The following is a 27,420-nucleotide window of genomic DNA, read 5'->3' on the forward strand; positions in this document are numbered from 1 at the left end:
CAGGTAATTCTGGGGGTGCCTGGGTATGTATCTGGCAATGGGTTTTGGTGAGGTAGGATTATCTAAAACTTGGTTTTGTCATTCATTCAAAATTACAAATACTTTTGCAGATTTTTGGGAACTATTTGAGTTATCCCGCAAGATAAAAGATCTCTTGGTGTGGGACACAGTACAGATTTGTTTATGGAATTTAGTAAAAGGAAATTACTCTTCCCTAAATATGAACACTGTTTTTGCAAACTCTCTGCCTGTTACCTGATACTTGAATATTCTGTTTTGGGTAGGTTAAAAGCATTTTCATTCTCAATTTGGTGACATACATGCCCATTCCTCCTTTCCTTTTTCTCTGGCCTTTCTGAGTTCTATACCATGTATGTCTTGTACAGGGGGCAGGAATGAGCACAGGCTGTAGTTCTTGATGGTCCTGAATCTCCCCTTTCCCACCTCCAGCCCATTTGCCTCTGGGGTGTATGTGAGCTGGTGAGACCCAGGCAGGCATGGAAGAGTGTTGGCTGTTTGTGCTGTGATGGTGACTCATCAGAGGGCAACACTGGACTTTATTGTAATAACGGGTTTTTGTTTGTTCTCAAAGTACTTGTCCCATATTTTGTATTTAAAAGTCAGACAACAAAGTTAATACAAACACCCTGTTATTCTAGAAGTGTCTTAGCAAAAGGAACTTTTGTTGTGATAAGTGTTGTTATTTGGATTGATGTGCCTGAATTACTGAGGACAGGAAGAAGTGGATTCAAGAAATATCTCCACTGACTTCCAAAAATGGTCTATAGTCTAGTTCTTGGGTTCTTATATAAACTTCTCTGGATTAAAAAATACCGCCTAAATCATAACGAATGCAGTGTGTTTTCTCTTTCACTCTCTCCTGGTATTGCCTTTTGTTTTTGAGCAGGAGGAGCAAACTCTAGGGCTGTGTGCCATGAATAGAGAGAACAGCTCATGCAGAATTGTATGCATGACATCTGTATTTTCTTGCCTTTATGCTCTGCTTTTTCCTTTGACCAGGCTCTTTTGATTCCTTTGTTTCTTCCTTCTCAAACTTTGATCTTTTTCTGTGATTGTCATGCTTTCTTCTCTTTTTCCCAGACTATTTAATGGCCTTGAGTTAATAATGGACTAAAAAAGTTTCTGAATGAGACAGGGCAGATATTACTGTTCTGCATGGGAATTCTGTCCTTTTTTTTTGCCTCCCATCCTTTACATTCCTCCCATTTTTCTTTCTCTCTGTCACTTCTCCTCAGAACTTCTGTTGTAAGGTTTTGATATCTGTTGTTTTTGTGACCCTGAAAAAATGCCTTGCTATGTTATGCTAGACTGATTTAGTAAATCAAGATTACCAAATTCATTCTGCAGCAATTATTTAATTTCTAAGTAATTTTAATTAATTTTTCTGACTGTTTTGGGCGCAGTATTTATCCTTGTTGTCAGTGTTTGGACTGCTTATGTTTTCAATGCATCAGAGTTTTTGATTTTCGTCTTTGACCTTGGTCCATTATTTTCAGCTGCCCCTGTGGTTTAGATAGCATGTTGCTTTTTGTCATGCAGATAGGTTTCACTTGGATTGGTGACTTCAGGCTATGATTTGCTTGGAAAGAAGGTGCTCTTGGGGGAAATTGGTTGTGTGGAGTAGCGATGTTTTTACCAAAGAGAGTGGAACACTGATGGGTGAGTTGTTTGCAGGCTTTAGCTTTGTAAAAGCAAGCCTGTGAACTGTGGTACAAGGCTGTGCAGGCACTGCAGTTGTGGTGGGCCCCTGAGAAACACTTCTGCTTGACTCTTGAAAGATCTCTGCTTTTAAATAAACTAATAACAAGTTTCTTCTCTAGGAGGATGCACATTTGATGATGGTCCTGGGCCCTGTGACTACCACCAAGACCTGTATGATGATTTCGACTGGGTGCATGTCAGTGCTCAAGAGCCTCACTATTTGCCACCTGAAATGCCTCAAGGTGAGAAACCTCATAGATATTGAAGGATAAGTTTCTTTATAAATTTGGAGCCTCACTGAATATGGCCTCAAGGCCATGCTCTGAGATCCCCATTCTAACCTTGATAAGGGAGGTAATAAAAAGAAACAAAACTAATAAATGTAACAGTCTTGGTAATTGAGAAGCCTTCTTAGATCAAATCCCCCTGTAAAGCTGGAATGAGGCGTAGGGAAGGGAGAAAGGAAGCCACAATTTCCTCTTTATTCTGTGTGGAATTCCTCTTGACTTTAAGTCAAATTCTGTGTTTTATATGACAGCTAATGTATCGATTCAATTATTCAGGTAGGCACTAGAAGAAATGGTGAAAAAGGGATACATGCAAAAACCCTATACACTGATTCCTTCCCTCCCCTCCCCCCAACCTCCTATCATCCGAAGGTAATCAGAAAAGCTTTGATTTATGGAAATATTGCTGTTGTTAATTACTATTTAGGACAGGTAATGAATAACTGAAGAGGCACAGCCTACATGACCTTGCCTGCTCACCTTTGATGAACAGCTTAATCGGCGCTTCCCAGACAGCATGATATGCTGAGAGAATGAAGGCATTTGAAATTCAGCTACATTTTCCAATTAATAATACATTAAGTAATTAATCATGCAGAGGAGGAAAAAAGGTCATGGCTATTTTATTTGTATCTAAAAGGTTTTGTGAAGTGAGGTGTGTGTGGAGAAGGAGTGGGAAATGTTGCCACACAGAAGTAACCTCACCTCTGCACCATTCTTTCCCCTGCTTTTTCATACTGTTGTGAATTATTAATGGTGGTTGATCTATATAATTTTACTTAACTGCTACCTAGCTGGGTTACCCCTGCTTTGGAGTCATCAATACGAGCAGGTGTTACCATGCCCAATAACTTGCAAAATAGTTTAATTAAGCAAGACCCACAGTTTATTTAATGGACTTCTTGGTGCTTCAGTTTTGCATAAGGAAGAATAAATTTAAAGCCTGAAGCCTCAACATTTGTGATGGTCTTATATTAAAAAAAGCTCAAAACAATATCTCCCCTAGTAAGGCTGAAATTAATTACTATTCTGTTTGCATTTTTCAGAATCTACATGTTTTTTTTATAAAGGTTGGAGGTATCTTAATTGTGATGGAAGCACTATTTTGGGAAATTTTGGTATTTTCAGACTTTTGGCACACCTTGTCTAGGAAGAAGAGCAATTTGAGGAATTTTATTTTGAATGAACCTAAATGACGAGATAGCTTCTTGCTTACCCCAAATAACATACCTGTCATCCTTAGGCAGTTTTCAGTGTTAAATGACACAGTGCTCTCTGGTATGTGATTTCTGTTCAATTCTGCTACAGACTCTTTTTTTCTCTGAGTGTAGCACATGGATTCTTTCAGAGGAAGTTCTTATTTTTGCATCTGTATGCAAAATTGTGGCTGCTCAATAAAATCTATCAGAATAAAGGAATTTTTCAGGGATAGTCCAAAACAGATACAGCAGAAGCTCTGGTTATTATTATTTTCTTTCTTTGGTCAAAATGCTAGGCTTCTTGTTAAAATGCTAGGCCAAGCTTGATGTTTGGTGACTGAGATGTGGACTAAAACTAAGCCTCAAATCTGTTCTGGTCTGATGAGCTTTCCCTTAAGAAGTTCAGAGTCTTCAGATTCTGAAGATGCATGCCATATCTAAATATTTAAGTTCATTTGTGTTTGAAATAGCATAATTTTAAATTAAGTCTAAAAAGTTAGCCTGGTTCTAACATGAGTGCTGAATTCTTCTGATGGATCTGCAGGAAATGGAACAGCAAGAGGTTCAGGCAAAAGCAGAAGGAAAATAATTGTGCAGTCATCTGCTGTGCAGTGTTTTAACATTGGTGACCCTTCCTGATTACTGTTGAAACTGTAGGCTTGAAAGCATTCTACTATTCATGAAGAAGTTATCCAAGCAGAATAAGATATGCTAATGAAAGTATAGATAAAATTAAACTACTGCAGTTTTCAATTTGAAAAATGATATGTTTTCTAATCTGTAGAAGCTAGGAATCTCTTAGGCTCCACTGTTTCCTGTTCAGTCAGTGAAAGAGAGCAGAGAAGGGAAGGAGTACCTAGAAAAAACTAAGTAGCAAAGAAAACGAAGTCCTAGGGTAGGGGCTGTTTTCTTTCCATCTCTTCTTCTCAGGCTCTATAATCCTTCACCTCGGCACAAAGCTCCTTGATTGACACCTCCTCTGTATGGACACCCTTTGCAGTGTTTGGAAACCTTGACTTTCACATCTCTTTGGAATACAATAAAATGGGGGCTCCAGGCATAGATTTGTCTCAGGAGGAGCACTGTTTTACCACTGTGATAAGAAGGTAATACCCTTACAGTGAGTATGCAGCTTTCAGGGCTCTAACTTTACCAGGTTCACATGGAATCATTGTAGTTATAGAGGCTTTTACTCAATTTTCAAATGATAATTTTTAGTCTTCAGTGTCTTCAGTACTTCTTCAGAAAGACTTATTAAAAAAAACCCCAAAAAACAAAACTCCCCAAAATAAAGAGTGCAAGAGAGAATAGGATACGTAAAAAAATAGTAAAAGGGAAAAAACTGACAATTGTTAATGTTATAGCAATTGCTAAATTGACAAGGGCCAATGTTTTACTTTTGATTCAAGGGGGGTGGTGGTTTAAATCAATGTTGTGCTTTGGAGAGCGATGATGAATCATGAGAAATTTCAGACCTAATGGCATGTGCTTCAGAGTGCTATGAAAATATGAAAACTTCTCCTAATGGAAAACATTTTACAAGTGTAGCAATAGTAAATGCTATTGGTAAAGCAAGTATAATTACCTCTGACTAATTAATGCAACTTCAGATATTTTTTTAGACTGACCTACATTGTGTTTCTCAAGCTGTGAGCAGAGGCAAAAGCCACTTACCTCCTGTTATGGGAAAAATAAATGCAGCAATAATGATTAATTTAAAAATAAAGTGAGCACTTAAAGCAGGTGCTTGAGTACATGTTTAAATACCAACTTGTAAATTGTCCAAACTGCAGCTTACATGATAAAATCTTTGGATTACTTAGTAAGACCTGGAAAAACATCTGATTTCCAACATTAGCTTTCTGAGAGCAGTGAAAGCAACTGTGCTAGATCAAGCTAAAGACCTGCTGATGTTGAGTGTAGCCATTAGCAGTTGCCTAGGCAAGAAAGTAGAGGTAGGACAAATAAGTGCTGATCGACGCCCTGGCTGCTCTCCTACTTTCCAGCTGTTTGGCATTTAGGAATGTTCTCAACTAGAAACAGTCTTTATTAGTAATATTCTCAAGGAGTCTACTGTTTTGCCCTGTCAGCCTTGTCTTACTGTGTGCAGGCTCCTTGAAGGCTTCAGGTATCTGCTATGGGCTAAAACAGAGTGCCAGGTTTTGTTATGGAACATGGGGAAATGCAGCTCTTCTTGCTTGTTTTGGACTTGCACGTGACTTCTCTGCTAAATATGTTGGTCTTACATACAGGAAGTGTGCACAGCTGAGTACTAATCCTCACCTCCCACCCACTCATTTTTTTTTAAATACCTCTTTAATAAAATAGACACTTTTCTCTGGACCATAATTCCTAGGTCAAATGGTCCAAGACTACTGAAATGTTCCATAAGTGGAAATGGTTCTGCAACTGTACGTTTGCATTTTGTGGGAGGCAGGGCTGCTAAGCAGGTGTTGTATTTTTGTAGACATGGTGACAAAAAGTGAAGTCCAAGTATTTACCTTGTGGTCTTTGTCCCTCTAAAGAAAGATATCTTCTAGATGTTAAAGCAAACCCTTTAGAGCACATATTATGTTTTCATGTGTGTTATTTTTATACATCATGCTAAACAAGATAGAAATTGGAGAATGCTCTTAAGCTGAAATCCAATTTTGTCTGTGGATATTTTCCAGTTATTTTAGGGAATTATTCATTGTGTGTGGGTAACTTAATTTTGCAGAATACAAGAGTAAATAATAGTGCTTTCTTATACCACTGGAGATGTGCAAAGGGAGATTTTATCTATATTAATAATACATTTACTGATGGTTTTACTCCTAGATAGATAGTTTATTTACCCTGTTTGCTTTGCCTGTTAAAAGCAGCATTACTCTGGGGCTATGCAAGGTCAGGGCATGAGAGCCTGTAATGGGCTGTGCGATGGGAGCCCCTTAATGAAGTGCCTTTTTAATGTAAGAGCTATTACCCTCCTGGTTACAAATGCATTTTGAAGAATGTCTAAATTATAGTGGACAATACTGACGTGCTGAGATGGACATCTTTTTTCTGATCTCTCAGATGGATAATGTTCCTGGATTGGATGTGTGCTAATTTTTTAAAATTGGTTTTATAGAAATCTGAGAAAACTAAATTAACAGCAGTGGGGGTGGTCCTTAGCTGCACTTGTCATCTGCCATGACTAAAGAAAAACAAATTAAATCTTTAAAGGTATTCCTTAGTATTATAGAGTTTTGCAAATGCAAATGTTATTTGTTACAATGAAGAGTATTGCAGAAATAATTTTGTCACTTTACAGAAATTGTATATAACCTGTTATGCTGCCTTGTTAACGAATAAAACTAAATTCACTACTCTGAAAAAAAGGAAAAGAAACAAAACAATCCTGAAAAGTAAAACATTAACATATTCTGGTTTAGGTGGATATTTTGGGGGAAGATTACAGAGTTATTTCAGAATGGAGAATGTATATGGTGAAAGGTATTGGAGGAAATCTGTCGACAAATAATCTTAGGCTCTACTTTCATGGTTCTTTTTTATGGTTTTTAGGTAGAATGTCTGACTGCTCATTACCACATCCTGTCATGCCCAGAGGCATTCTCATGTTTCTGCCTTATCCCAGTTGTTTTGATGCGCATGTGGTTGTCTACTTGTGTGGATTGGAAATAAAAAAAGAAAGTATGGAGCATGGGTCAGTTTGTTAGCCCAGTTAGCTCATTGTGCATCTTTAAAAAGATTTGCCATGCTTGTGCAGCTGATGAGGAGCATATTAGCTCTTGGCATGAGTGGGTGCAGGGCTTGTGTAAACCTCTAGGGCACCTGAAAGAAATATGAAAATTACATCCTTAGATTTGCGTGCAACTTAAATATTACTGTACAAATAGTGTTGAATATTTGTTGTGATCCGAAAGGTCAGTTGTTCTCTATTTAAGTTCTGCCTTGTACAGAAAGGAAATAACTTTTGTGTCACCTGCATGACCCAAAATGAATTTCAGCGCAGGACCAATGTCAGTGTTTATGAAATGTATAACTGAGAGAGGGCAGCCAAAAGGTCATGAAATTTGTGTTTTAATATAGATTTCATATGGATGTAGCTCAGGAAGGAAAGCTGTAATGTGAATGTCATATAGATGAGACTTCTGGCCTTTTACTTCACTTAAACCTGAATTTTTCTCCTGTAAAAATGAATCCACCAACCCATGAATAAATTTAAATTATGTGGAAGTGTAAGGGTATAGTCAGACGAAAGCTAACTGGGAAGCAGTGTCTAGTGAAAAAAGATGCATTTCTTGAGGCATGGAAAAGATTGAGAGCTCGGCAGTGGGAGAACCCTCACCATGTCCTGGGTTACAGAGCTCTTGCACAGTGATGCTGCTCCACACGTGAAGTGGCAACTTGCTGTTTTGTGCTACAGAAGGGTGAACATCAAACAGGGTCTCTTTCTGGGTCTCTTTATTTTAAGAGAGGCGAAAAAAGTTTACTAGTCCACTGAGCAACTAAGAACTGAATTTTCAAGATCTTGCTGCTCTAGGACTTGCTTTGTTGGTGTAAAAATCAGAGAAACTGTGCGTGAAGGAATTTGTTGACTAGTCCATAGATTGGAAAATGCAATCCCAGAATGTAGTGGTTCTAAAATTTGATAATTGAAAGCTTATCTGGGTCACTCATAATGTTATGAAGTAAATTGCAAAAGCTTGGGTCATCTGTTTGGAGCTGGTAAGAAATTCTGGTTGTCTTTCCCCCCTTTTACATTTCTTTATGTGATAGGATGGATATGTTTTATTTAAGGTGGCTGAATTTTTTTCATTGGATGCTTAAGTCTTCATATTCTCCTTCACCCCAAAAGCTGACTGGCATTTATTTCCTGCTTAGCTTGTCAATGCACTGCAGAGCTGAATTTATTTGAAGTACTTCTTTGATCAGAAAAACATATTTTCCTGCCTTTCTTGTTCAGTAAACCTTGTGCTTTTTTTTTTTTTTTTTTTGTCTGTGTTATTTGGTAGTAGCATCTTTAACAGAAAGAAGCCTACCTTGTTAGTCCAGTGCAATTAATGTCTGCCTAAGGAATGTGTGTAAACATCCTGATCCTATTTGGCTCATTCAGTACAGTGCACTATCAATCTATTGACTAATTCCAAGGATTCCCTGTTGTTCTCAAATACATCTGACTTGGTATAAAGTGAACAGCAGAGGGGCACAGGGAAGGCTTTATAGATATTGCACAATGTATCAGTGCTTTTGTACAATTAGATAATCTGTTTTTTGTCAAGAAATTTAGGTGTGAGTTTAGTAAAATTTTTGTACTAATAGTAACAGCTTTGGCATATGAGTAACAAATGTCTTGGGTTTTTATTCATTGACACAGACTTCTTACTGAATTTGCACAAAATTACTTCACCTTCAAGGCCAGCTGCTACATCCGCTTATCTACACTGATTTGGTTGGTTTTGCTTTTTGTTTTCCTCTTCTAAGTTATAATACTATTTTGTTCAGCCTTATCCCTTCTATCCAGTGTAAGCTGTATAAAATGCAGCCTTCTGAGAAACTGCTCCTTTTTCCTTGTACTTTTTTTTTTTTTTCCTAGTTCAATATTTGAAGTATGTTTGTATGTTGTACTGAATCTGAAGTACTAAATTAAAACAAAGGGAGAAACCTGTTTGTTATAGATAGAGTTTCAAAGTAGTAGGTCAACCTTGGACAAATCCACCTTTGCCATCCTGATACCATCAGAGCATTTGTAACAGTATTCTTGCTTGTGACAGAGCCTTCTGTCGAGTGGTGCAGCTTTCTGGCTTCTGGTATCTGTATCTCAAGGAGTTCAAACGGTATTGGTCAGCACTGTGAGCAGGGAGAAATGACCAGTTCTGGTCAACTCTTGCCACTCTTGGTCAGAAGCCTGGGCTGTAAGTGGAAGTGTTTCATTGCTTGCATAAAGTCAGCTGCTGCTTCGGGAATTGTGAATGTCAGTAAGAGGCATTACCTGCAACTGCTATTTTGGTAGCATTGTGAAGGGTGAACAAAAAGCAAAATGGTGCTGTGCTGGCCTTTCAGAATTGAAGGGAAAACAGGGTTGAAAAGCACCTTGGTAGCCTGGAAGGTGTTACAGATTATTTGAGGCATTTAGAGGCATTCAGAGTGGGCAAGGCTAGAAGTCCAAAGCACAGCAAGGAGCAGTGTTTGTTTGGTTTCTCACAGTTTACCTGCATGGAGAGGAGCAAGCCAGCCTGGCTTTTGAGTAGTGTATCTGCCTGTTGTGCCATTGTCCTACCATCATTTTCACTCTCACTTTCTGCTTGTGTGTGTTTATATGTATTTATTATTTTCTCCTGAAGATAACAGTTGCCTTGCCTTCAAATTTTCTGGGCTATTTTGGAGTACACTGGAGGGTCAGACCTGAATTAATGTAGCGCTGCTTCTCACGTGGCTTCATTTGGCTCAGAGCACGGGCAGAGCTCGTGTCCTCCTGCTCACAGTGCAAGGCACAGGGTCAGCACATCTGGTAACCTGGAACCCTCTGTTTGGCACCCTTTGGCTGGACCCTCTCATAGAAAAGATCAAAAGCAGACAACTAGTGTATGTGAAGTTATTTTATGTTTGCATGGCTGCTTCAGCTTGCTGTAAGTGTAGGTGGCATTCTTCCCTGTCCCTGTCTACATCTGCTCCTACTCTTTAGCTTTACATTTCTGTAGGAAAACTCAGTGCTCTGCTTTCTGTTCCCACTCACCTGTGTGCAATTTTTAGCAGTAATAAAATCACATCTTGTCATGTAGGAGATGGAGAAGAAGTGAGATTAGAAGTAGGGGAAAAAAGTAAACTAATTTTACTATTTGGAAGAGGATAAATAAAAACAGCACCTAGGAACAATTTGGGGAGGAGAGTGAAGGAAAAATATTGTGATGTATGAAAAAGATTGGTGTTCAGACAAGATGGAAAAAAGCCCTGTAATAGAATGAGTAATGTATAGTGGTTGCTAATGCAGGTTATTGCTTCTGAAGCGGTAAACTTCAGAAAGATATGCCACGTATTTCTGTGGCTAGGGTGTTATGGTAACCCTTTGTGCATGGGTATGTCCCCTTCCCTGGGCTAACTTCTGACTTTGGCCACAGCAGATATGAAGCCTCTTAATGGAAGTGAAGCTGTGAGATACTTTGAATTCACTGCAGAGTAAAAGCATCCCCAATTTAGTACGGGACCTGTTATGCAACTGTAAACTAATATCTGAATTACCTACAAATCTATGGCCTGAGCAATGACAACCCCAACAACAGAAGCAGCAATGCCCATAAAAATAAAAACCTTTAAGTAAGATGAGATAAAATTCAGTAAGCCATATAATAGCAAAAAAACCAAAGGGAAGTGATGCTTTCCTTCATGTTTTCAATGTACAGTGCCTGAAATTTTCCTGTCTGCTTAAATATTGATTTCTGAGGTCTAACCCTTTTGCTGCTCAGCATGTAATTTATGTTCCCTTGTGCTTTTGCTGCAGATCTGTGCTGATGCAGCAGTCATTGATGTTTGTTAATAGTGACTACAGCTGCAGTATTAATAAAATTACTATTTTATAGAGCAGATTTTGAATCAGCTGAGAAGGTTCAAACTTTTCATAACTTGTGGTGAGCTAATGAAACAATTACAGTCAGAAAACTGCAAAATATTTAATTTGGGTGTTTTTATCATTACTTACTATTGCTATTTGTTCAATTTGTTTTTATTGAGCTAGTTAGTAAGGTTTATTTAATCTCTCTTTCCCTCTTTTCTTTCTTCCCTGTCACTTTCCTCCACACCCAAACCTCTTTGCTGGGATTATTTTGTTCCCTTTCCCACCTTGCTACACATAAATACTTTGAAAAGGCAAATCTGTCTTATGATGGTTACACAGATTTCATTTCTGAGCATGTAGGCTGTGAAGAGGCAACTGCCGAGGTGGTGCTTATTAGGGAAAGAGCAGGTTTGTGTCAGGTACAGGAACAGATTCAGTTCCTTTGCTTTGCTTTACCTTGTATGTGATGTTTGTGTTTGTTTCTGAATCTTGTTTAATCATTAGCATGTGTAATGTTATTTCCACACACACACTGACATTCGAAGATATCTTTTTTATTTTTTGTCTCATCTCCTCCTGGGCTTGAAAGAGTAACTTTGTTAAAGTCTGTTTTAGAGTAGATTTTAGAATATTATTAAGAAATTAAATGCATTGAGGACATGACCCACTAGAAAAATACTACTCTTAAAATGCAATACATTATTTCTCTCCAAAACATGTTGCTTCTGTCCAAAGGTGAGTGGGCTTTTATCAGATTTAAACTATAGTTAAAATTAGCAAACAGGAAAACCTGAATTAGATCATACATTTTAAATTTGTTTGGCATTTTACATACTGTCTATATTGCAGAGGAAAAAAGCATATTTTCCCCTACCCCTCTAGGGCCCCCCACCCCCATACTCTCAGCAGACTTGAAAAAGCACCAGTCTTCTATCAGGACCCTACTTTGTATGGAAAGGTATAATTAAGTAATACTCTGAACTAATAAAAGCCCAAGGGTGGGATTTTTTTTTTTTTTTTGGGGGGTTGAGTGATTATGCTTTTTATTTCCTGAAGAAAAGAGGCATTTGATACATATTTGTTTCAGGGGAAATAGCTTTTAGAGCTCCCAGTCTATTCTGCAGTATAATCACACAGAAAAAAAAAAGAATAAACATATGGAACTTAGAGGTAAACTTACAATGCACAGTGCTGGACTATCCAGAGGTACTCCAGTTAACCTCGTGTTCCTGAGGAGGGAGAGATGACCTAGCTCTCCACCCATTGCTGAGTTAGCAAAACCCCCAAACTTCCTTGTGTTCTTCTGTCTTTTTAAAGAACAGTTCTCAGGATTTAACAGCTATTTACTCTGTTTGGGATCAAACTATTTTTAGCTTCAAAAACCTAGCCTTGTATAAACATGAACCAGACATACTGTACTCTTTTAGAGAAAGTCAACAAACAGTATGAACTAAGCATCTTTCTCGTGCATTTGTGTTCTCTTAACTTATTCTCGTGAATGAGGGATCAGTAAGCACATGGCATACAAACAGAAGCAGCTGTTGTCATTAATTTTTCCTCTTTGGTATAGCTGACATCTGCTAACATAGCCTTTACCTTTCTCAGCTTCTCCACTGTGTGTGCCAGGCTCATGGCTGGCTTTGAAATCTCCCAACTTGTGGACTTTCTTAAAAGAAATAAAGAAAACATGCAGCTGAGTGAGATTTGCAGTGACATTAGGAAGTATCCCTTGCACTAGCAATAGAGACGGCTTCCTGCATCTGTTGGTTACAGTGCTTGGGAGCAGGTTGCCTTGGCTCCAGGCTTTGTAGGTGGTCTCTTATCACTTTCCTCCAGACTGACGGTAAGAGCTCTGCTTTCTAATTAGACTGCAGTTGCAGGTAGATATTAAGCCAGTATAAGTTTCCAATTAGGTTGCAGCTTCACAGGTCACAGTGAGCCAGCCTAATACCTTACTGTTGAGTAAAGGGATTATTCTGCTCATTTTACTCCCTCTCCTCCCTGGCCTTCATGTTTCATCTAACTTCCTTAGCTAGTTTTAGTCATCAGTGATCACTGAGAACTGATATAGCTCATTATCCCTGAGAAAATGTTGTTGTTTTTCTGGATTCATCTGACTTAGGAAATTGACTTGACTCGAGTCTGACAAGCATCATAGCTAGCAGCACAAGGGAACGAAGGAGCTGAAAGGACAAGGGGCATAAAAACAAGAGGAGAGGCAGGCACAGGGAGTTGTTAGGTCATGCCACCTGTAAGCTGGAAACAGCAGTTTGTGTTTTGAATTTTGTGATAAATATAATCTTAATTTCCACCCTGTCAGCCCCAGGTTTTTCATTGCATGGTCCTGCTAATGCCTTTGTATTGGATCTTGTCTGAAGCCAAGAGATGAGTCTGTTCATCTTGTGAGTAAGACAATGGATATTCACATTTGTGTGTAAGTTCTTTCTCCAAATGTGGAAAACCATGTAAGCAACTTATTTGGAGGATTCAGACAGGTATGTACTTTTGAGTATGTTGATTGCACATTGTTGGAAAACATTCTCCACTGGAACTCATTGAGTGTATAAGGAGGAGGAGGAGGTTACCACCAAGTGAAAAATGTTGGTCACCTGGAAGCAGGTGACTGCACAAAGACAGCTGCTGCATGAAGCAAATATGGCCTATTCGACAAATAGGTGTTTGTACAATGGCTTAAAGAAAACATGGGTAAAAGTGGACAATGAACTTCTTAGATAAAAATGTCTGGTGTTTTCCTCTAGACTAAATAAATTTCGCAATCCAACCAGCTGACCTAGTATGAAAAAACCTCAAAATTACTATGTAAATTTGCTTACATTGTATGAAATCCATGTTACTCACAAGGTACACAATTTATTTTTCATATATAATTTATATTTATATAAAATTATATTCATGTAATATTCATGTGGAATTTATATGAAGATTTTGATTAAGGAATGTGAAAGAAGCAAAGCGGCAAAGCAGTGTATATAGATTGTGGGTAAGGATCAGAGAATAAATCAGCACAGGTGATATTGCTGTGTGTGTCTGCTACAGCCTATCAAGAGCAGGAAACAGATGAAGCCTTCTTTATGCAGTTGGTGAAAGTGTCACAGCCAGAGACTCCCAGAGATGCTGCCTTCACAAACAAGGAAGAGCTGTTTGAGTATGGTTAAGGGCAGCATCAGCCGAAATGATCATGAGCCTTGAGTTTGAGATCCTGAGAAGAGTCCCCAAGGCTAACAGCAGAATTACAGACTTGAATTTTGAAGAGCAGATTTTGACCTCTTCAGGGACTTGCTTGGCAGGATCCCATTGGGAGGTACCCTGAAGGGCAAAGGGGTTCAAGAGACTTGGTGGATCAAGGACAGCCTCTTGGAGCACAGGGATGGACTGTTGCCTTGTGCAGAGAGTTAAGCAGGTGTGGCAGAGTGGCATTATGGATGAATAGAGCCTGTGCACTAAAAGAATTCACAGAGAGAGAAGCAGGGAGAGGCTACTTAGAAAGGTATGGAGACATTGCATGCTCATAATAGGGACAGAGTCAAGAAAGCCAAAGCTCACCTGGAATTCAAGGTAGAAAAGGAGCTGGAGTACAACAGGAAAGGTTTCCTCCATAAGTGCTCTGGCAGCAAGAGGGAGGCTAAGGAGAGAGTGAGCCCATTGCTTAGTGAGATTAGGGACCCAGGGACAAAGGAAAGAGGATGTACTTGATGCCTTCTTTGCTTCAGTTTTCAGAGGTAAGGACTTATCCCCAAACCTCTCAAGGGCTGTGAGAGTGAGACTACCTGAGGAGATGTGGACAGAGGGATCACTTAACCACTTGGGCATGCACTAGTCTGTGGGACTAGCTGGAATGCATCCAAGGGTTGGCAGATATTGTGAGGCTGCTTTCTCTATCTTCAAGTTCTTGGCACTTGGGGGAAGGTTTGCAGGACTGGGACTGTCAGGGGAAGGTTTGCAGGACTGTCACACCAGTTCTTAAAATGGATTAGAAAATGGGTACAGGGAAGTACAGATCATTATAGAAACAGTTTCCAAACACGTGAAAGGGAAGAAAGGGGTTGGTGGGAACAGCCAACATGGGTATGAAAAGGGTATGGGTATGAAAATCATACCTGATGACTCTTACTGCTTTCTGTAGTACGAGGTGAGCAAGGTATCATGTGTCCCATAACTTGGCTTTAGTAGGCCTGTAACACAGTTTTTCATAGCTTAGTTTTCACTGAACTGGGGAGATACGAGCTCTGCAAATAGATGATGAGAGGAAAATTGGCTGAACTCCCAGACTCAAAGCTGTGATCAGGGGTGCAAGTCCTGCTGGTGGTCAGTTTAATGTCTTTAGTGTGCTGGAGGGCAGGGCTGTGCTTGAAGGATCATGGACAGGTTGCAGAAGTAGACTGACAGGAACTTCAAGAAGATTAACAAAGGGAGATGGAAGGTCATGGCCCTGGGGAGGACCAGCAGCCTCATGCAGTAGCACAGGCTGGGGCCAGCTAGCTGAACAATGGTTTTGCAGAACCTGGGAGTCCTGGTGGAGCACGAACCAGCAGTGCTTCTTTGCAACAAGAGTGGCTGATAGCCTCTTGAGGCTGCTGGAGTACACACAGACCATCCTTCCTTCCTGCTTAGCACTGGAGAGACACATATGAAGTGATGTTCCTGGTTCTGGGCTCTCCACAACAAGAAAGGCACGGGCATGCTGGAATGAGTCCAGCAAAAGGCTGCCAAGCTGGTCTGAGAGTGGACCACAGGATATTCAAGGAGAGACTGAGAGAGCTAGGTGTGTTCAGCCTGCAGAAAAGAAGGCTCAAAGGAGACCTTATTTGTGGTCTAGAAATGCCTGATTGGAAGATACAGGAAAGATAGAGCCATGTGCTTTTCTCATGGTGGTGGGATGAGGGGCAGTGGACACAAATTGGAATATGGAAAATTTTGGTTTGTGTTTTTTTAATGAGTGGTAAAATCAGAGCAGATGCCCAGAGGCGTGATAGGCCTGCTGTGTGGTTTAACCTGATCTGAGTAATGTGTTGGACTAGAATGGCCTCCGGAAGTACCTTCTAACCTGAACCACTCTATGACTTCATTACAACAGGTATATGAGCATGTTGGCTAAGAATTAATATAAATTAAGGACTAGAAAATTAAGATGATGAAAACTAAATAGAAAAAATAGATTAGTGAGTTGAACAAGATGGAGAATGGTGTGGGTTTTTGCCTGCCACGAATTGGTATTAGGCAGTAGTAGTACAGATCTGAGGGAGCTGAGAGTTGTGCTCAGGAATAGACATTGTGCAATAATCCTTATTCTGGTAATAATGTATTGGCTTTGGGTAATGTACTTGCTTCTCCTACTGGTAATGATGATATCAAATGGCAACAGCTGAAAAAGAAATACATGTTAAATCTGTAGGACAGGGCACTATCCATGCAGGACCTTTTGAATGAAACCCTTGATTCCAGATTTTTTCAAGTCATTTAAGATGACCTAGATTTTTTTTCTTAAAGACTGTAGATTATTCTAAGTTTTTGTGCTTTTCTCATTTCAATGTGATGATGAACTTGTTGATGCGATGTTGTCATTGTATGAGCTGGGATTTTTTTGAAGACCAGAAATTATCCAAAACTTTTGGTTCTTTTTAAAATAATCCGCTTGGGTAACAGTTGATATGGTATTGACTGCAGAGCAGTATCAAGGGAAGAATGAGGCTTAAAGGTGGTAGCATAAGTAGATTTTTTTGTTGCTGTTTTATGAAGGTAGTGTTTTATTCACAGAGTATTCTTTGTTTTGGTACTTGTACTCAGTCAGCCCTTTATGACTACTTCTGTTTGTGGGACTGCAGCTCCAAAAGCAATGACTCAAGAGGTCTCAGGAGTGACAGGAGATTTTACAACCATGTATGGATATATGTACAGTTGGGATATAAATTGTTTGTGGGCAGATGTAATTGCATCTGCAGTGAGCATTTGCCCCTGTGATGTTGTCTATTTCAAAACCAGATGCTGAGAAATGGAAAAGAACAGAGAACAGAACAGTCAACCATGTTTAGTGTTTGGAAAGCACCTCTTGGTGAGACTGAAGAGTGACTGCCTCTTGAGTCAGTCTGGAGGAAATTTCAGCTCTTGTGAGAAGGGCCAGAGAATGGCTGCATAAGGAAAAGGTTTAATTGGTGATGACTATTTAACCTAGCCACCAAAGACACTGGGTATAGCAACTGCAAGCAGAAGTGATATAAAATCTTCGCTGCTCTATTTTAAACATTTCTGTTCTCAGTGAGGGAAGTTAACATTAAAACAATTCGGGTTACTTTAGATTTTTTGTTGCTTGTTTTGTCACTTTTTCATTTTCAGTGACTGTAACTGGCCTACTTCAGATCTTGGTTTTGTAGCTTGTTTATGTATTTATTAGTTTCCACAAGTGCAACTAAAAAAGAACTATTTATCCAGTCTGAAGTGGAAAGGTGATTGCATGGATGTGTGTTATGAAGGTGCAAAATGAGTATGAGCTGGAATGCAAACCCTTGAAGGCAGCTAGGCCTGTCTCTTGGGAAGAATGTAGTTTATTCAGCTGGGAAGTTGTTGGGTAGAAAGATTTATTTACTTATTAGGTTTTATAATTTCAGTGTGTGGCAGCATTTTAAAGTTTGTACCATGGATTGCCAAAATTTTCAGATTTGTAAATTGGGAAATTGTGGCATGTCCAAGAGTTCAGCACCTTCTCCCTGGATCAGGATCACCCCTCACCAGCCCAGAGATCCTTCAGTCTGCTAACCTGTTCACCCCATCTTCTAAAACCAACCATCTTCTCTGTCTTCTTCCCCCACTACCTTGAGACAGTTTCCTTTTGCTTCAAGCTCATTCAGGTCTGAGATCTCAGGGGGTGACCTCACCTGCTCTGTGTATCAGCAAGCAGGTCTGAGGAGTGGAGCTGGGACCTAGTACCATGGCTGTGGTCACTCTTGAAACCATGTGTATCTTGAAACTTTGTTCTTCTTTTGCCTCTTTCTCCTTGATCCAGCATAGGTGGATCCATTGATCCATTGCAGGTGCGATCCCCAGATGTGAGAGGTCACAGCACTGCTGGAGAGTCATATGAAAGCCTCCTTGAGGGACCTGCATTATTTGTATATTATTACATATTTTTTATATAACATTCATCTATTTAAAGAAGGCTTCAATAAGATTTTCCTAAATAAACATCACATACAAAGCTGTCCAAACCAAACCTCCAGCTCCTTGGTTGTGAAGCTTTGTGTACTATTTAGAGCTTGTTTTAGAGGTAGCAATATTTTACAATTTCAGGCTTTTAAGAAAGAGGAGCAAAAGAGTGTTTGTCATCATGACAGCTGTGGCAGGTGTGTATTTACTGAACAGGCCCTTGTTAAGCCAGCAATTTGAACAGATACCTCAGGTAGGCTCCCTGATGTCAGCTAATTGGTTACAAGATAGCAAGTGAAAATTAGAGATTAGTGAGAGTTTTAACTTTTCCTTGAGTAAATCCGAAATAGTGGTGTTTTGGGGGGAGAACACGTCCAAATACTTCATTCAATGTATTCTGCTTAACTTGAGCACCAAGTTCCCTTACCGAGAGGAGGAAAGTGGTATTCATCCAGATCTGTGCTAAGTGTTTCCTATTGACTTTTGGAAAGGGAATGCTTTGCTGCTCCTTTTTGAGTCATACGCTGACTGTTTCTGGATTGCTTGCAGACTTTAGCTGACTTTGCTTCTAGGAGAGACTTTCAAATATATCTGACTTAAATAGATGAACATTTATCTTCCATGTGCTTTGATAGCTTCTCCTAAAACATTTCCTGTTAACAAAGATATTTGCGTGTAAATGTTTATCTCTTGCATTCCATCTGCTCCATCTCTTTCATCCTTAACTCAAATCCTAATTATGGTAGCATTTATGATTTTTCCGCAAGGAAACTGTGATATCACTTATATAGGATGTAACATCTCTATAGCAATATTTGAAAAGATAAATTTGAAATTTTACTTGATTCTTATCTTAATAAAAATTTGATAAGTACAGGGAATCAAATCTCGTGGTTAAGAGTGTAAAAGGGGGAATCAAAAAGTGTTTTTCACCGTTACTCAGTAGTGTTTTACTGAACTGGAGAGAGACGCAACACAATTGATTGTTGCCATAATGCAGAGGCATTGAGTTTAACAGATGAATGATGTTTATTTACTATAAATCTCAATGTTGTTCAAGTGTGCAGTAGGCTTTATTGTTTTTTATTTTATTCAGGTGTCCTGCATTTAGCTTTTATTTAGACAGTTAAATAAAGCAGAAAAAAATTTGTTGTAAAAATAACAGAGAAAATAATTTGTGTCTTGGGCTAAATTAATGTCTGGATGCTGGAATCTTGTGGAACTAAAGCTTATGATACTCTTAAAATATCCTAGTAAATTCCTCTTTAAAGATTTGCATCAAGGTTTTTATTATTTACCTACCCATAATCCTGTAGATAACTGCTTAGGATACTGCAGTGTGTTTGCAGAAGAGATCATTATAAAACATAATTCACTGTGTTAGTCCAGTTGCAGATGGACAGTTATGAAGACAACCATCCCTAAGTTGCGAAACAGCTGCTTTGTGGGTGTGGAGAGCGCCACATCCCCATCACCTGTTTATCCTCCTTCACTTTGAGAGTCAGCATGACTTGTTGGAAATGTATTGAAATCTTTTGTGGGTAGCTGAGCATTACAATTGAGAAAACTGACTTAAAGGGAAAAAACCACTTAAGTGTCAGCTGAAAAAAAGATCTGTTGTGTCCTTCCATCCCTTCCTCCAAACATAAACTGTAAATGTGGGACTACAGACTCTGTCTCGTGATTTGATTCTCTTTAAAATTCTATAATTGTACAGTTACAGAGAAAAAGAAAATCCAGTATTAATATAAAGCTGAAAGTTGTAGTCAAGGAAGTTTATTGACCAAAGTATAAGGCTGTAAGCTAATGGACTTATTGCTTAAATTATTTGGCAGGTTTCATAAATATTTTATGATTTTGTCTAAATGTTCATATTTTGAAGTAAAGTTTGAGAAATAAAACAAAAGCATGATCTAATCTAAAATGTAAGTATTTTTTAATGTAGACTACTATACCAGTCTGCTTTCAGATAATTTCAAAAATATTATGGAATGTTTCATGGTAAACATAAACCTAATGTTGCTTTTAATTCATCATTTACCACAGCAAAGTCTCTGTTCCGTAATATCATCAGCATATTAGTTCTCCATAAGATCTAAACCACTATAGATCTTGGGAAAACAAACTTTGATCAAAGATCTGAACTTGAAATACATGTATTAATTCTTCCCTTAGGCTTGGTAGGATAGTGAATATTTTTTTGTGTTCAATAAGAAAGTTAATTTTAGTATTATTAAAAACCTACAGTAATCTGCATGGTTCCCTGATGCCTTTGTACTTGATTGAAATTTATAGCAGGAAGAAAAATTATACATAATGATATTTGTCTTTGACCTTACATGTTGATTAGAACCAGAGATAGTTACCATTTTATTTAATTGCCTAAAATGATGAAAAACATTGATTTTGTACTTTGTCATTTCATAGCTATCCCTTCCCCTTTTTGCTCTGACTTATCTTCATCCCTCTCCCACTCTCCTGAAATGCGCTTAGCTACCCTTTCATAGATAGGCACAAGGTCATACAATAAAAGGACATCTGAAGCTGCAGCAACATGACTTCGGTGTTTCACAATCAGTTTGTTTGCTTACATTAATACATATGCACAAAATGTTAAGGATTCTGCTATTCCTTTCATTTCTTTCCCTCCCCCAAGTACCTTCCTATGTGCTAAATGAGAGTAAGTGATGCACCAAGGAAGCCTGAGGCAAAAGAACTAGCATTTTTCATACATATTTGCACTGCTTATCAAAAAAAATTAATGACTCGAGTTTTAATCTTCTCTCAATCTGATGAGATGCAAGCTGTTTGCAGAATTCTTAATTGACCTTTGAAATATAATCACGGAGTTATTCACTAAATTAATTCTTCTGAAAAGAAGGTCTGAAGACTAAACCCTTCTAGAGTAGGTGGGTATATTGGAACGCAATGTAAACAAGGAGCAAGTAAAATGACCTGGGGTTTGCAGGATGATTTGTTTGCTTTTTATTTACAGAAGGCTGGCTTAACATATAATGTTTAGGGAATTGTTCTTTTTGCTTTACAAGCTAGGGTGTATAGAGAGTTAACATTGCCATAGTAAATGGCAAAATTTAGGTCAAATGTATTTGATTTGCAATTTGAGGTTCTGTCATAACGAGGGAGAAGAGACAGTGAATGGCTTTGATTTACATTTTGTTATGGTAAAATTGATGTGATGAAGGCCAAGTTATTGATGCTGTGAGCTTCATAAAATGACAGCCAATCTACTACTTCTGAAGGCAATAAAAGTCTAGATCACCAATGAGAATAATCAGGTATTTTTATGGAAAACTGATATTTTAAGCATTCCTTTGCCCAAGTGTTTTCTTTTGAAGACCTGCTTAAGTATACAGTTCTTACAGGATTCTTCATTTTCACTTGTGAGCTTGCTTTCATCCAGTGGGCTCCCTACCTGACACTAGCACAATGGCACTTATAAATCTGACCAAATGTGCAATCTTGCACACCAGATGCAGGAAACTGGGAAATCTTATCAACGTGACTGAGAGAGTGTAACGAAGACTGGGCCAGGCTATTCTCAGAGGTGCCCAGTGACAGGACAGGAGCCAATGGGCACAAACTGAAACAAAGGAGATTCCTTCTGAACATCCGGAAACACTGCTTTACTATGAGGGTGACTGAGCACTGGCACAGGTTGCTCAGGGAAGTTGTGGAGTCTCCAGCCTTGGAGATACTCAGAAACTGCTGTGCACATAGTCCTGGGTAAGCGCCTCTAAGTCACCCTGCTTGAGCAGGAAGTTTGAACTGAATGACCTGCAGAGGTCCCTTCCAACCTCAACCTTTTCTTTTTCTGTGAAATCTTTGAATTTTGTTTTCTTATTTTCTGTAAGTGTAAAATACTTCTATTAAGATTTAATGCTTCTGAATAGCAAGACAAAAGAGCTTTCTAGCTCTGAAAGTACTGTCCATCTCTTTTATTGTTGTGTTCTGTACACATGAAAGCAGATTTGATTTTGTCTACAGTTCTGTTAGGAGCAAACTAGAATTTCATTGGAAAAAACATTTCCTTTTGAGTGTTGCACCGCTCTTATGATTCCTCTGTTACTTTTTCCGTCTGATACTGGCACCGGTGCTCAGAGTAGGTTTTAACTTAAGCACAACATCTTCACCTTATGCTGCTTTAGTATTTTTAATAATAACAATTTTAGCTTGATTTTTCTGATGGATTTCTTGTGTTGGCAGTGTTAATTTATATACAGTTTCCTGGGGCAACACAGACAGTTTTATTACTGTTATGGCTTTTCATTATAATGAAAATTCCACAAATAAGTGACATGGATGTCAATATTAGAGATCTATGAGAGAGAGAGGAGGCAAGAGTAGATTTGCTCAAATTTTCATCAAGCTTTTTCTGAGTTTTTTTTTTAAATAAAAAAACCTATGTAAAATAAACAGTTTCGTTTTTTATTAATTCATTTTAATTAATATTTTTATAAATTATTAATTTAACAATAAATTTTATTAATTTCATAAATTTAATTTTTAATTAATAATTTATATTTTAAAAATAAACATTTAATCTACTTGGAGATAGTACAAGTTTGTAAAATTGCAGAAGGTAGTTATAATTTTCTTTTAATGTTTTTCAAGTTTGATGTTTATGACTTGCCATGTGGTATTAAGCGTATGCATAAATTGCAGTTCATTGTGCCCCTAACTGGTGCGATATAGTAATTTTAAATCTTTAACCACTCCATTAAAGGATAGAGATTTTGGAGATTTTTTGCTATCTAAGAGAAGAGAGCATAATTAAAGGAGGTGCAAACCCACATTTATAAGATATATGGCACATCTGGCAGCTTGTGTGAAGATGTTTGTTTGGCAGTGGGAATGCCTGCAATTTTATCTGCCAATATGACACAGTAGGAGTTTAGCTAATGAGGTTGCTTAGCAAAAAGTGCATCAGGAGGAAGTCAGGGTTAAAAATAAGCATACATATGAAGAGGGAGCAAAAGATTTATAATGGATATAGAACTGTTCCAAGTTGTTATGGCAACTAACATTTTAGACCCATAATTACCTGTTAACAATGCTGCCAATCCTACACAAGATTGCATTTTAGTTACGTGTTTTTCTTCAATATTTTTTTAAAATCTTGGCATATTGCCCAAAATAGTCAGTCTTTTAAAGATGTCAATGATGAAGGAAAGTCCGTATATTTTCATTTTTTTTGTACAGCTACATTGAATAAAACCCCAAAACTTAATGGAATAAACTAAAAGAAAACCAAGAAAAACCCAAGGAAACTCTGTCTGATTTTGTTACTGAAGCATTTTTTTCCCCCTAAAACCTGAAACACAGATGTTAAGATATAAATCCTAGTATTACTTGTTGCTCAGGCTTAAATAATGAACTTTTTGAACATTTTAAAATCAAGATAATAATGCTGTTTACTTTCTCTATGACGATTTGTGGGAAAAACATTGAAAATATATAGACATAATCAATTAACAACCAGAAGGCATAATTTAATTATTTGCCCTAATTGTCCCACAATGGTGAATAAATTTAATTTTTTTTTGCCACCCCTTGAAGTCAGCTTTTTTTCATCTGCGTAGTAGACGTTATGACAACACTTCATAAACTTAAGGGTGTAAGCTCTTCCAAGAGAGAAGAAGAATTTTAAGTACGGGCTTTTTACTTAGCAGGGTTTTCTTGTCTCTGAGGACTTACTGTGCCACAGCACTGTTGGAAGATTTGGTATAAACATAAGTTTGATCAAATCAAAATAAAATTATAGCGACATACACACATTTATTAGTTACAAGCTGCCTTGGAGTTGTCATAATGTGACATGTAGTTTGCCTTGAGATTGGTCTCATTTTAGGCTTTTTTTTTTTAATTTGAAGAGAGAAAAAGTCTACCTTTTTTTTTTTTTCTTTCCCTTTCCTGTACTTCCTGCATTATCTGTGCAAGAAGGATGAGACAAATAAGAAGAAATAGTTGTAATCTAGAACTTGCCATTTTTCTAATCAAGGGGGCCTGGAGTAACGTCAGTTTTTCGAAAAAAGTGTGAAATTTTGAAGACAACTCAAGGAAAATAGACTTCTCCAAAGATGTGTTTAGGTACAACCCTCTAAATTTCTTTCAGGTGGAGCTGTGGCAAGGCACTGGATATTTAAGGACTGTGTTTTTCTGCTCATCTCAAAAACTGAAATTGTCATCCCTATTAATTCAGTGTTTTTGTGAGCACCTCCTTGCTAACTGGCTGACAAGTTTTTCTTGACTAAGAAACAACCAATTCGAGTATAGTTGATTCTTCTTCCAGATCAGATAACTCCATGGTGAGGTGTCTTTAGCTTTTTAACCCTTCAGTTTTTCACATGTGTGCAAAGACTGTGTTGCTTAGGTAGCTTGGAAAACCAGTGTACCTTAAATTTGTCAGGTGTTGCATAAAGTTCTTGTAGTGTTGAAGAAGACTGGGTTGTGTTCTCCTATGTTTTTTGAAGGTCATCACTAATGTCACTGAATGGTTGGATTTGTATTCCTACTATGACAAGGATAAGCAATTGTTTAACACCCCTGAGTTCGAGTGTGTGAGTATTATTTAGCATAATGTAGTAGAACCTCTTTCCTCTTGTGCATTTCTAATAAGGGCATATTTGCAATAAAATGAAGACACTTGCTGTTGGTAAGTGCGGTGTTTGATATATTGATATATTGATATATTGATATATTGATATATTGATATTTGATGTGTGCACAAAACGGTGACATCACGTTTTCTGGCCATTTGGAAAGTAGGGAACTAAGCTCGAAAGAAAGCTGGCAGCCTGAGCTGGGAATGCAAGCTTTGTCAGCCATAATTAAAGAATGAGGTTCCCAGAAATGCTCAAGATTTTATTTTTTTTATCAAATGTATTGGGAGTGTGAACTATGTATCAATGAGGAAAACAGGAAAGAATACAAAGCCTGAAACATTAAATACAATTCTTCAAACACATCTGTCCATGACAGAATTTTAGTAGGAACTTGCTAAAAGCTTAGAATTTAGTTCAAACCCCAACCTTTTTGTGAGATGTTAGAAGCTAAGAGCTTGGAGGGGTCTGTTGAGGACAACAAATATTGAAGGATTAAAAAGAAAATTCCAGGTCATCTTATTACAGGGAAGATGAACGAGTTATTTTAAATGCATGTACACAGTAGAGGAGTTTTTGTATAAGAACATCTATGGCTGTGTTTACAGGAAGCCCTCAGGTACTGTCCACTGCAAGGAATCACTGGCAGCAGGGAATAATATTCCAGGAATTCAAAAGAAACTGGAGCTGTGAAATTGTGGAAGTATTATTCTGACCATTGCTGACACCTGAAAGTGCAAAAGCCTGGTGCCATCTTTTGCAAAGGGCTGGAGTAGGAAGGAGGACAAATAGAGTCATCACAGTGGGAAAAGTTACCAGTAGGATTTTCACAATATATTCTGTGACCTTTGCTGTTCCATGTCAGAAATGTTTTGTGAAAGGAGGTAAATTCTGGGACTAAAGGTTTCTATGTAAAATAAAATTAATTACGATGATTACACTTGCATCATATTCCAGAGAGCTGCAGAAAAATCTTATTGAGTTTCTGGATGACAGCAAAATATTAAAGTATGTGAAGCACAATGCACCAGTTGTGCTTCAATTTACTTATTCAAACTTTGGAGAAATTCTTTGCTTACTGCAAGAAGTGCCTGGCAAATAATCAAATACTGAGTTGCCGTGGAACTTATTGAATGGGAAAATGGAAAGCATTCATAGGCTGCAAGAAAACTGCACTCTTGTCCTGCATGTAGATGCTACAGAGAGACTGGTTTTATTAGGACTTACTTTGCTAAATTGAAGAGGGAAAACACCAACAATTAGTGGTGCTTCCTTGTCCTAGGCAATTTTAGGTAATTCTATGCAATCAACCTGCTGGTGGTTGATGCTTGTGCAGGTGACATAATCTTCCAGTCCAACTCAGTTTTAATAGCACTGCCTCTGCAGATCTACGTTGCCATTCTGGTACAAATATGTTAAATCTCTTTTCACTAATTTGTAGTGCTGTTGTAAGCACTCAGGAGGTGTATTATGTGGTTAAAGAGAGCGTGGTCAAATTGTGGGCTTGGGTTGATGGAATCTTCTTTACCAATGGTGCTTTCATGCCTTCACATGATCAGAGCTGGGCTGAGTATTATCAGAAAGGATATAGAAAATTTAAAAAGATAAAGAAGCAGAATAAAGAATAAGGGATAAAGAATGATGGCTCTTTTTACCTTTACTTGAAGATGATGAATTTTGAAAAACAGCATGTAGTGTAGAGGAGCTTGAGCAAGAGAAGTCAGACATTGTGTGCTTTCAGACATTACACATAACCATAAACCAAACAGTATATATGAATACAGAATAGTTTTTCTTAGAATACCTTTAGTAGGGTGAGACAATAAAAACAAACAGCACAACATAATGAAGGATGATATGTATGTTTGAGTGTAATAAATTGTTTTGACAGATGAAAGTGCTGGATGAACTAGTGAATGGTAGGACTTTTAGTATGAGAGTTTGGTAATACACAGTGGCTTATGACATTTCTGTCTTGCTTGCTGGAAGAATGAACACAGGAGAAAATTAGACCTTTTCTTGTGCTGTTCCTTAAACATCCCAAATGCCCAGGGCCACAAATATTATTATTTTAATATTTAGTGATATAATGTAACAGATTATTTCAGAAGCTCCTGCCTACTGCTTTCTCCAGCTCTATCCTGGCATGACTTGGAGAGAAAGTGGCTGCTTGTACACTACCTTTGAGAAGCAGGGACATTGGCATGACAGTTTAGTATTCAAATTTTGAAGGAGGTGGACCTGTTTTGAAGACGTCCACAAATAGATCCAAGGGTATTAAAAATAGCTATGAAGTGGCTTGTGAAGCTGGCCTTCTAAGTACCTTCCTGAAAGTCTGACCCTTTTCCAAACAATAGGGATGAAAATTACTGTAAAACTCAGATTGTTTCTGTGGTGGGTAATAACAGGACCTGGATATTCTCAGTTTCATGCTGCAAGACTTGGTGACAGCTGGAAGAGGTGTGCTGGGAACTAGCTTGTAGTCGTGGATGTTGCTTAAAAGATTGGCTTTTACATTTAAGCAAGGAGAATTGGCTCATATTCTCCTCTTTTGAGAAAACATGACTTTTTGCAGCACTGTTGTTGTTTGGTTACACTTTCTGAAAGGTGTGGGGCCTTTTTGCATTTAGTAACTCTTTAATTTATGTAACAACTTCAGCATCTTGGATTAGGGATTCTTGAAGCAGAGGCAGCTCAGGAGGAACTCTGAGTCTGCATTCATTTGATGGAACAACCTGGTTGTTTTGTTGTTGTTGTTTTTGAGTGGTATGTTATGTAGTTCTGTGGTGTCTTGAAGCTGGAAGAAGCCTTGTTGAGTAATCAGAAAAGTATGAATCACTGATTAGTTTATTTATATAGTCAAGAGTACTGTTTTCTGCCGAGAAGTGAATAAAAAT

General features: G+C 38.1%; 1 protein-coding gene across 17 annotated transcripts in view; it reads left to right on the forward strand.

The window, feature by feature from the left end:
* The window catches only part of PTPRK (protein tyrosine phosphatase receptor type K), a 387,506-nt gene that overhangs the window by 81,612 nt on the left and 278,474 nt on the right, over positions 1–27,420 (forward strand). For all 17 annotated transcript variants that reach the window (XM_039568293.1, XM_039568298.1, XM_039568297.1 and 14 more), the window contains exon 2: positions 1,842–1,964. In XM_039568293.1, coding sequence (XP_039424227.1) covers positions 1,842–1,964 — 123 coding nt within the window. The remainder of the gene's footprint in view (positions 1–1,841; positions 1,965–27,420) is intronic.

The sequence above is a fragment of the Corvus cornix genome, chromosome 3, assembly GCF_000738735.6.
Source record: "Corvus cornix cornix isolate S_Up_H32 chromosome 3, ASM73873v5, whole genome shotgun sequence".
Taxonomy (NCBI): Eukaryota; Metazoa; Chordata; class Aves; order Passeriformes; family Corvidae; genus Corvus; species Corvus cornix.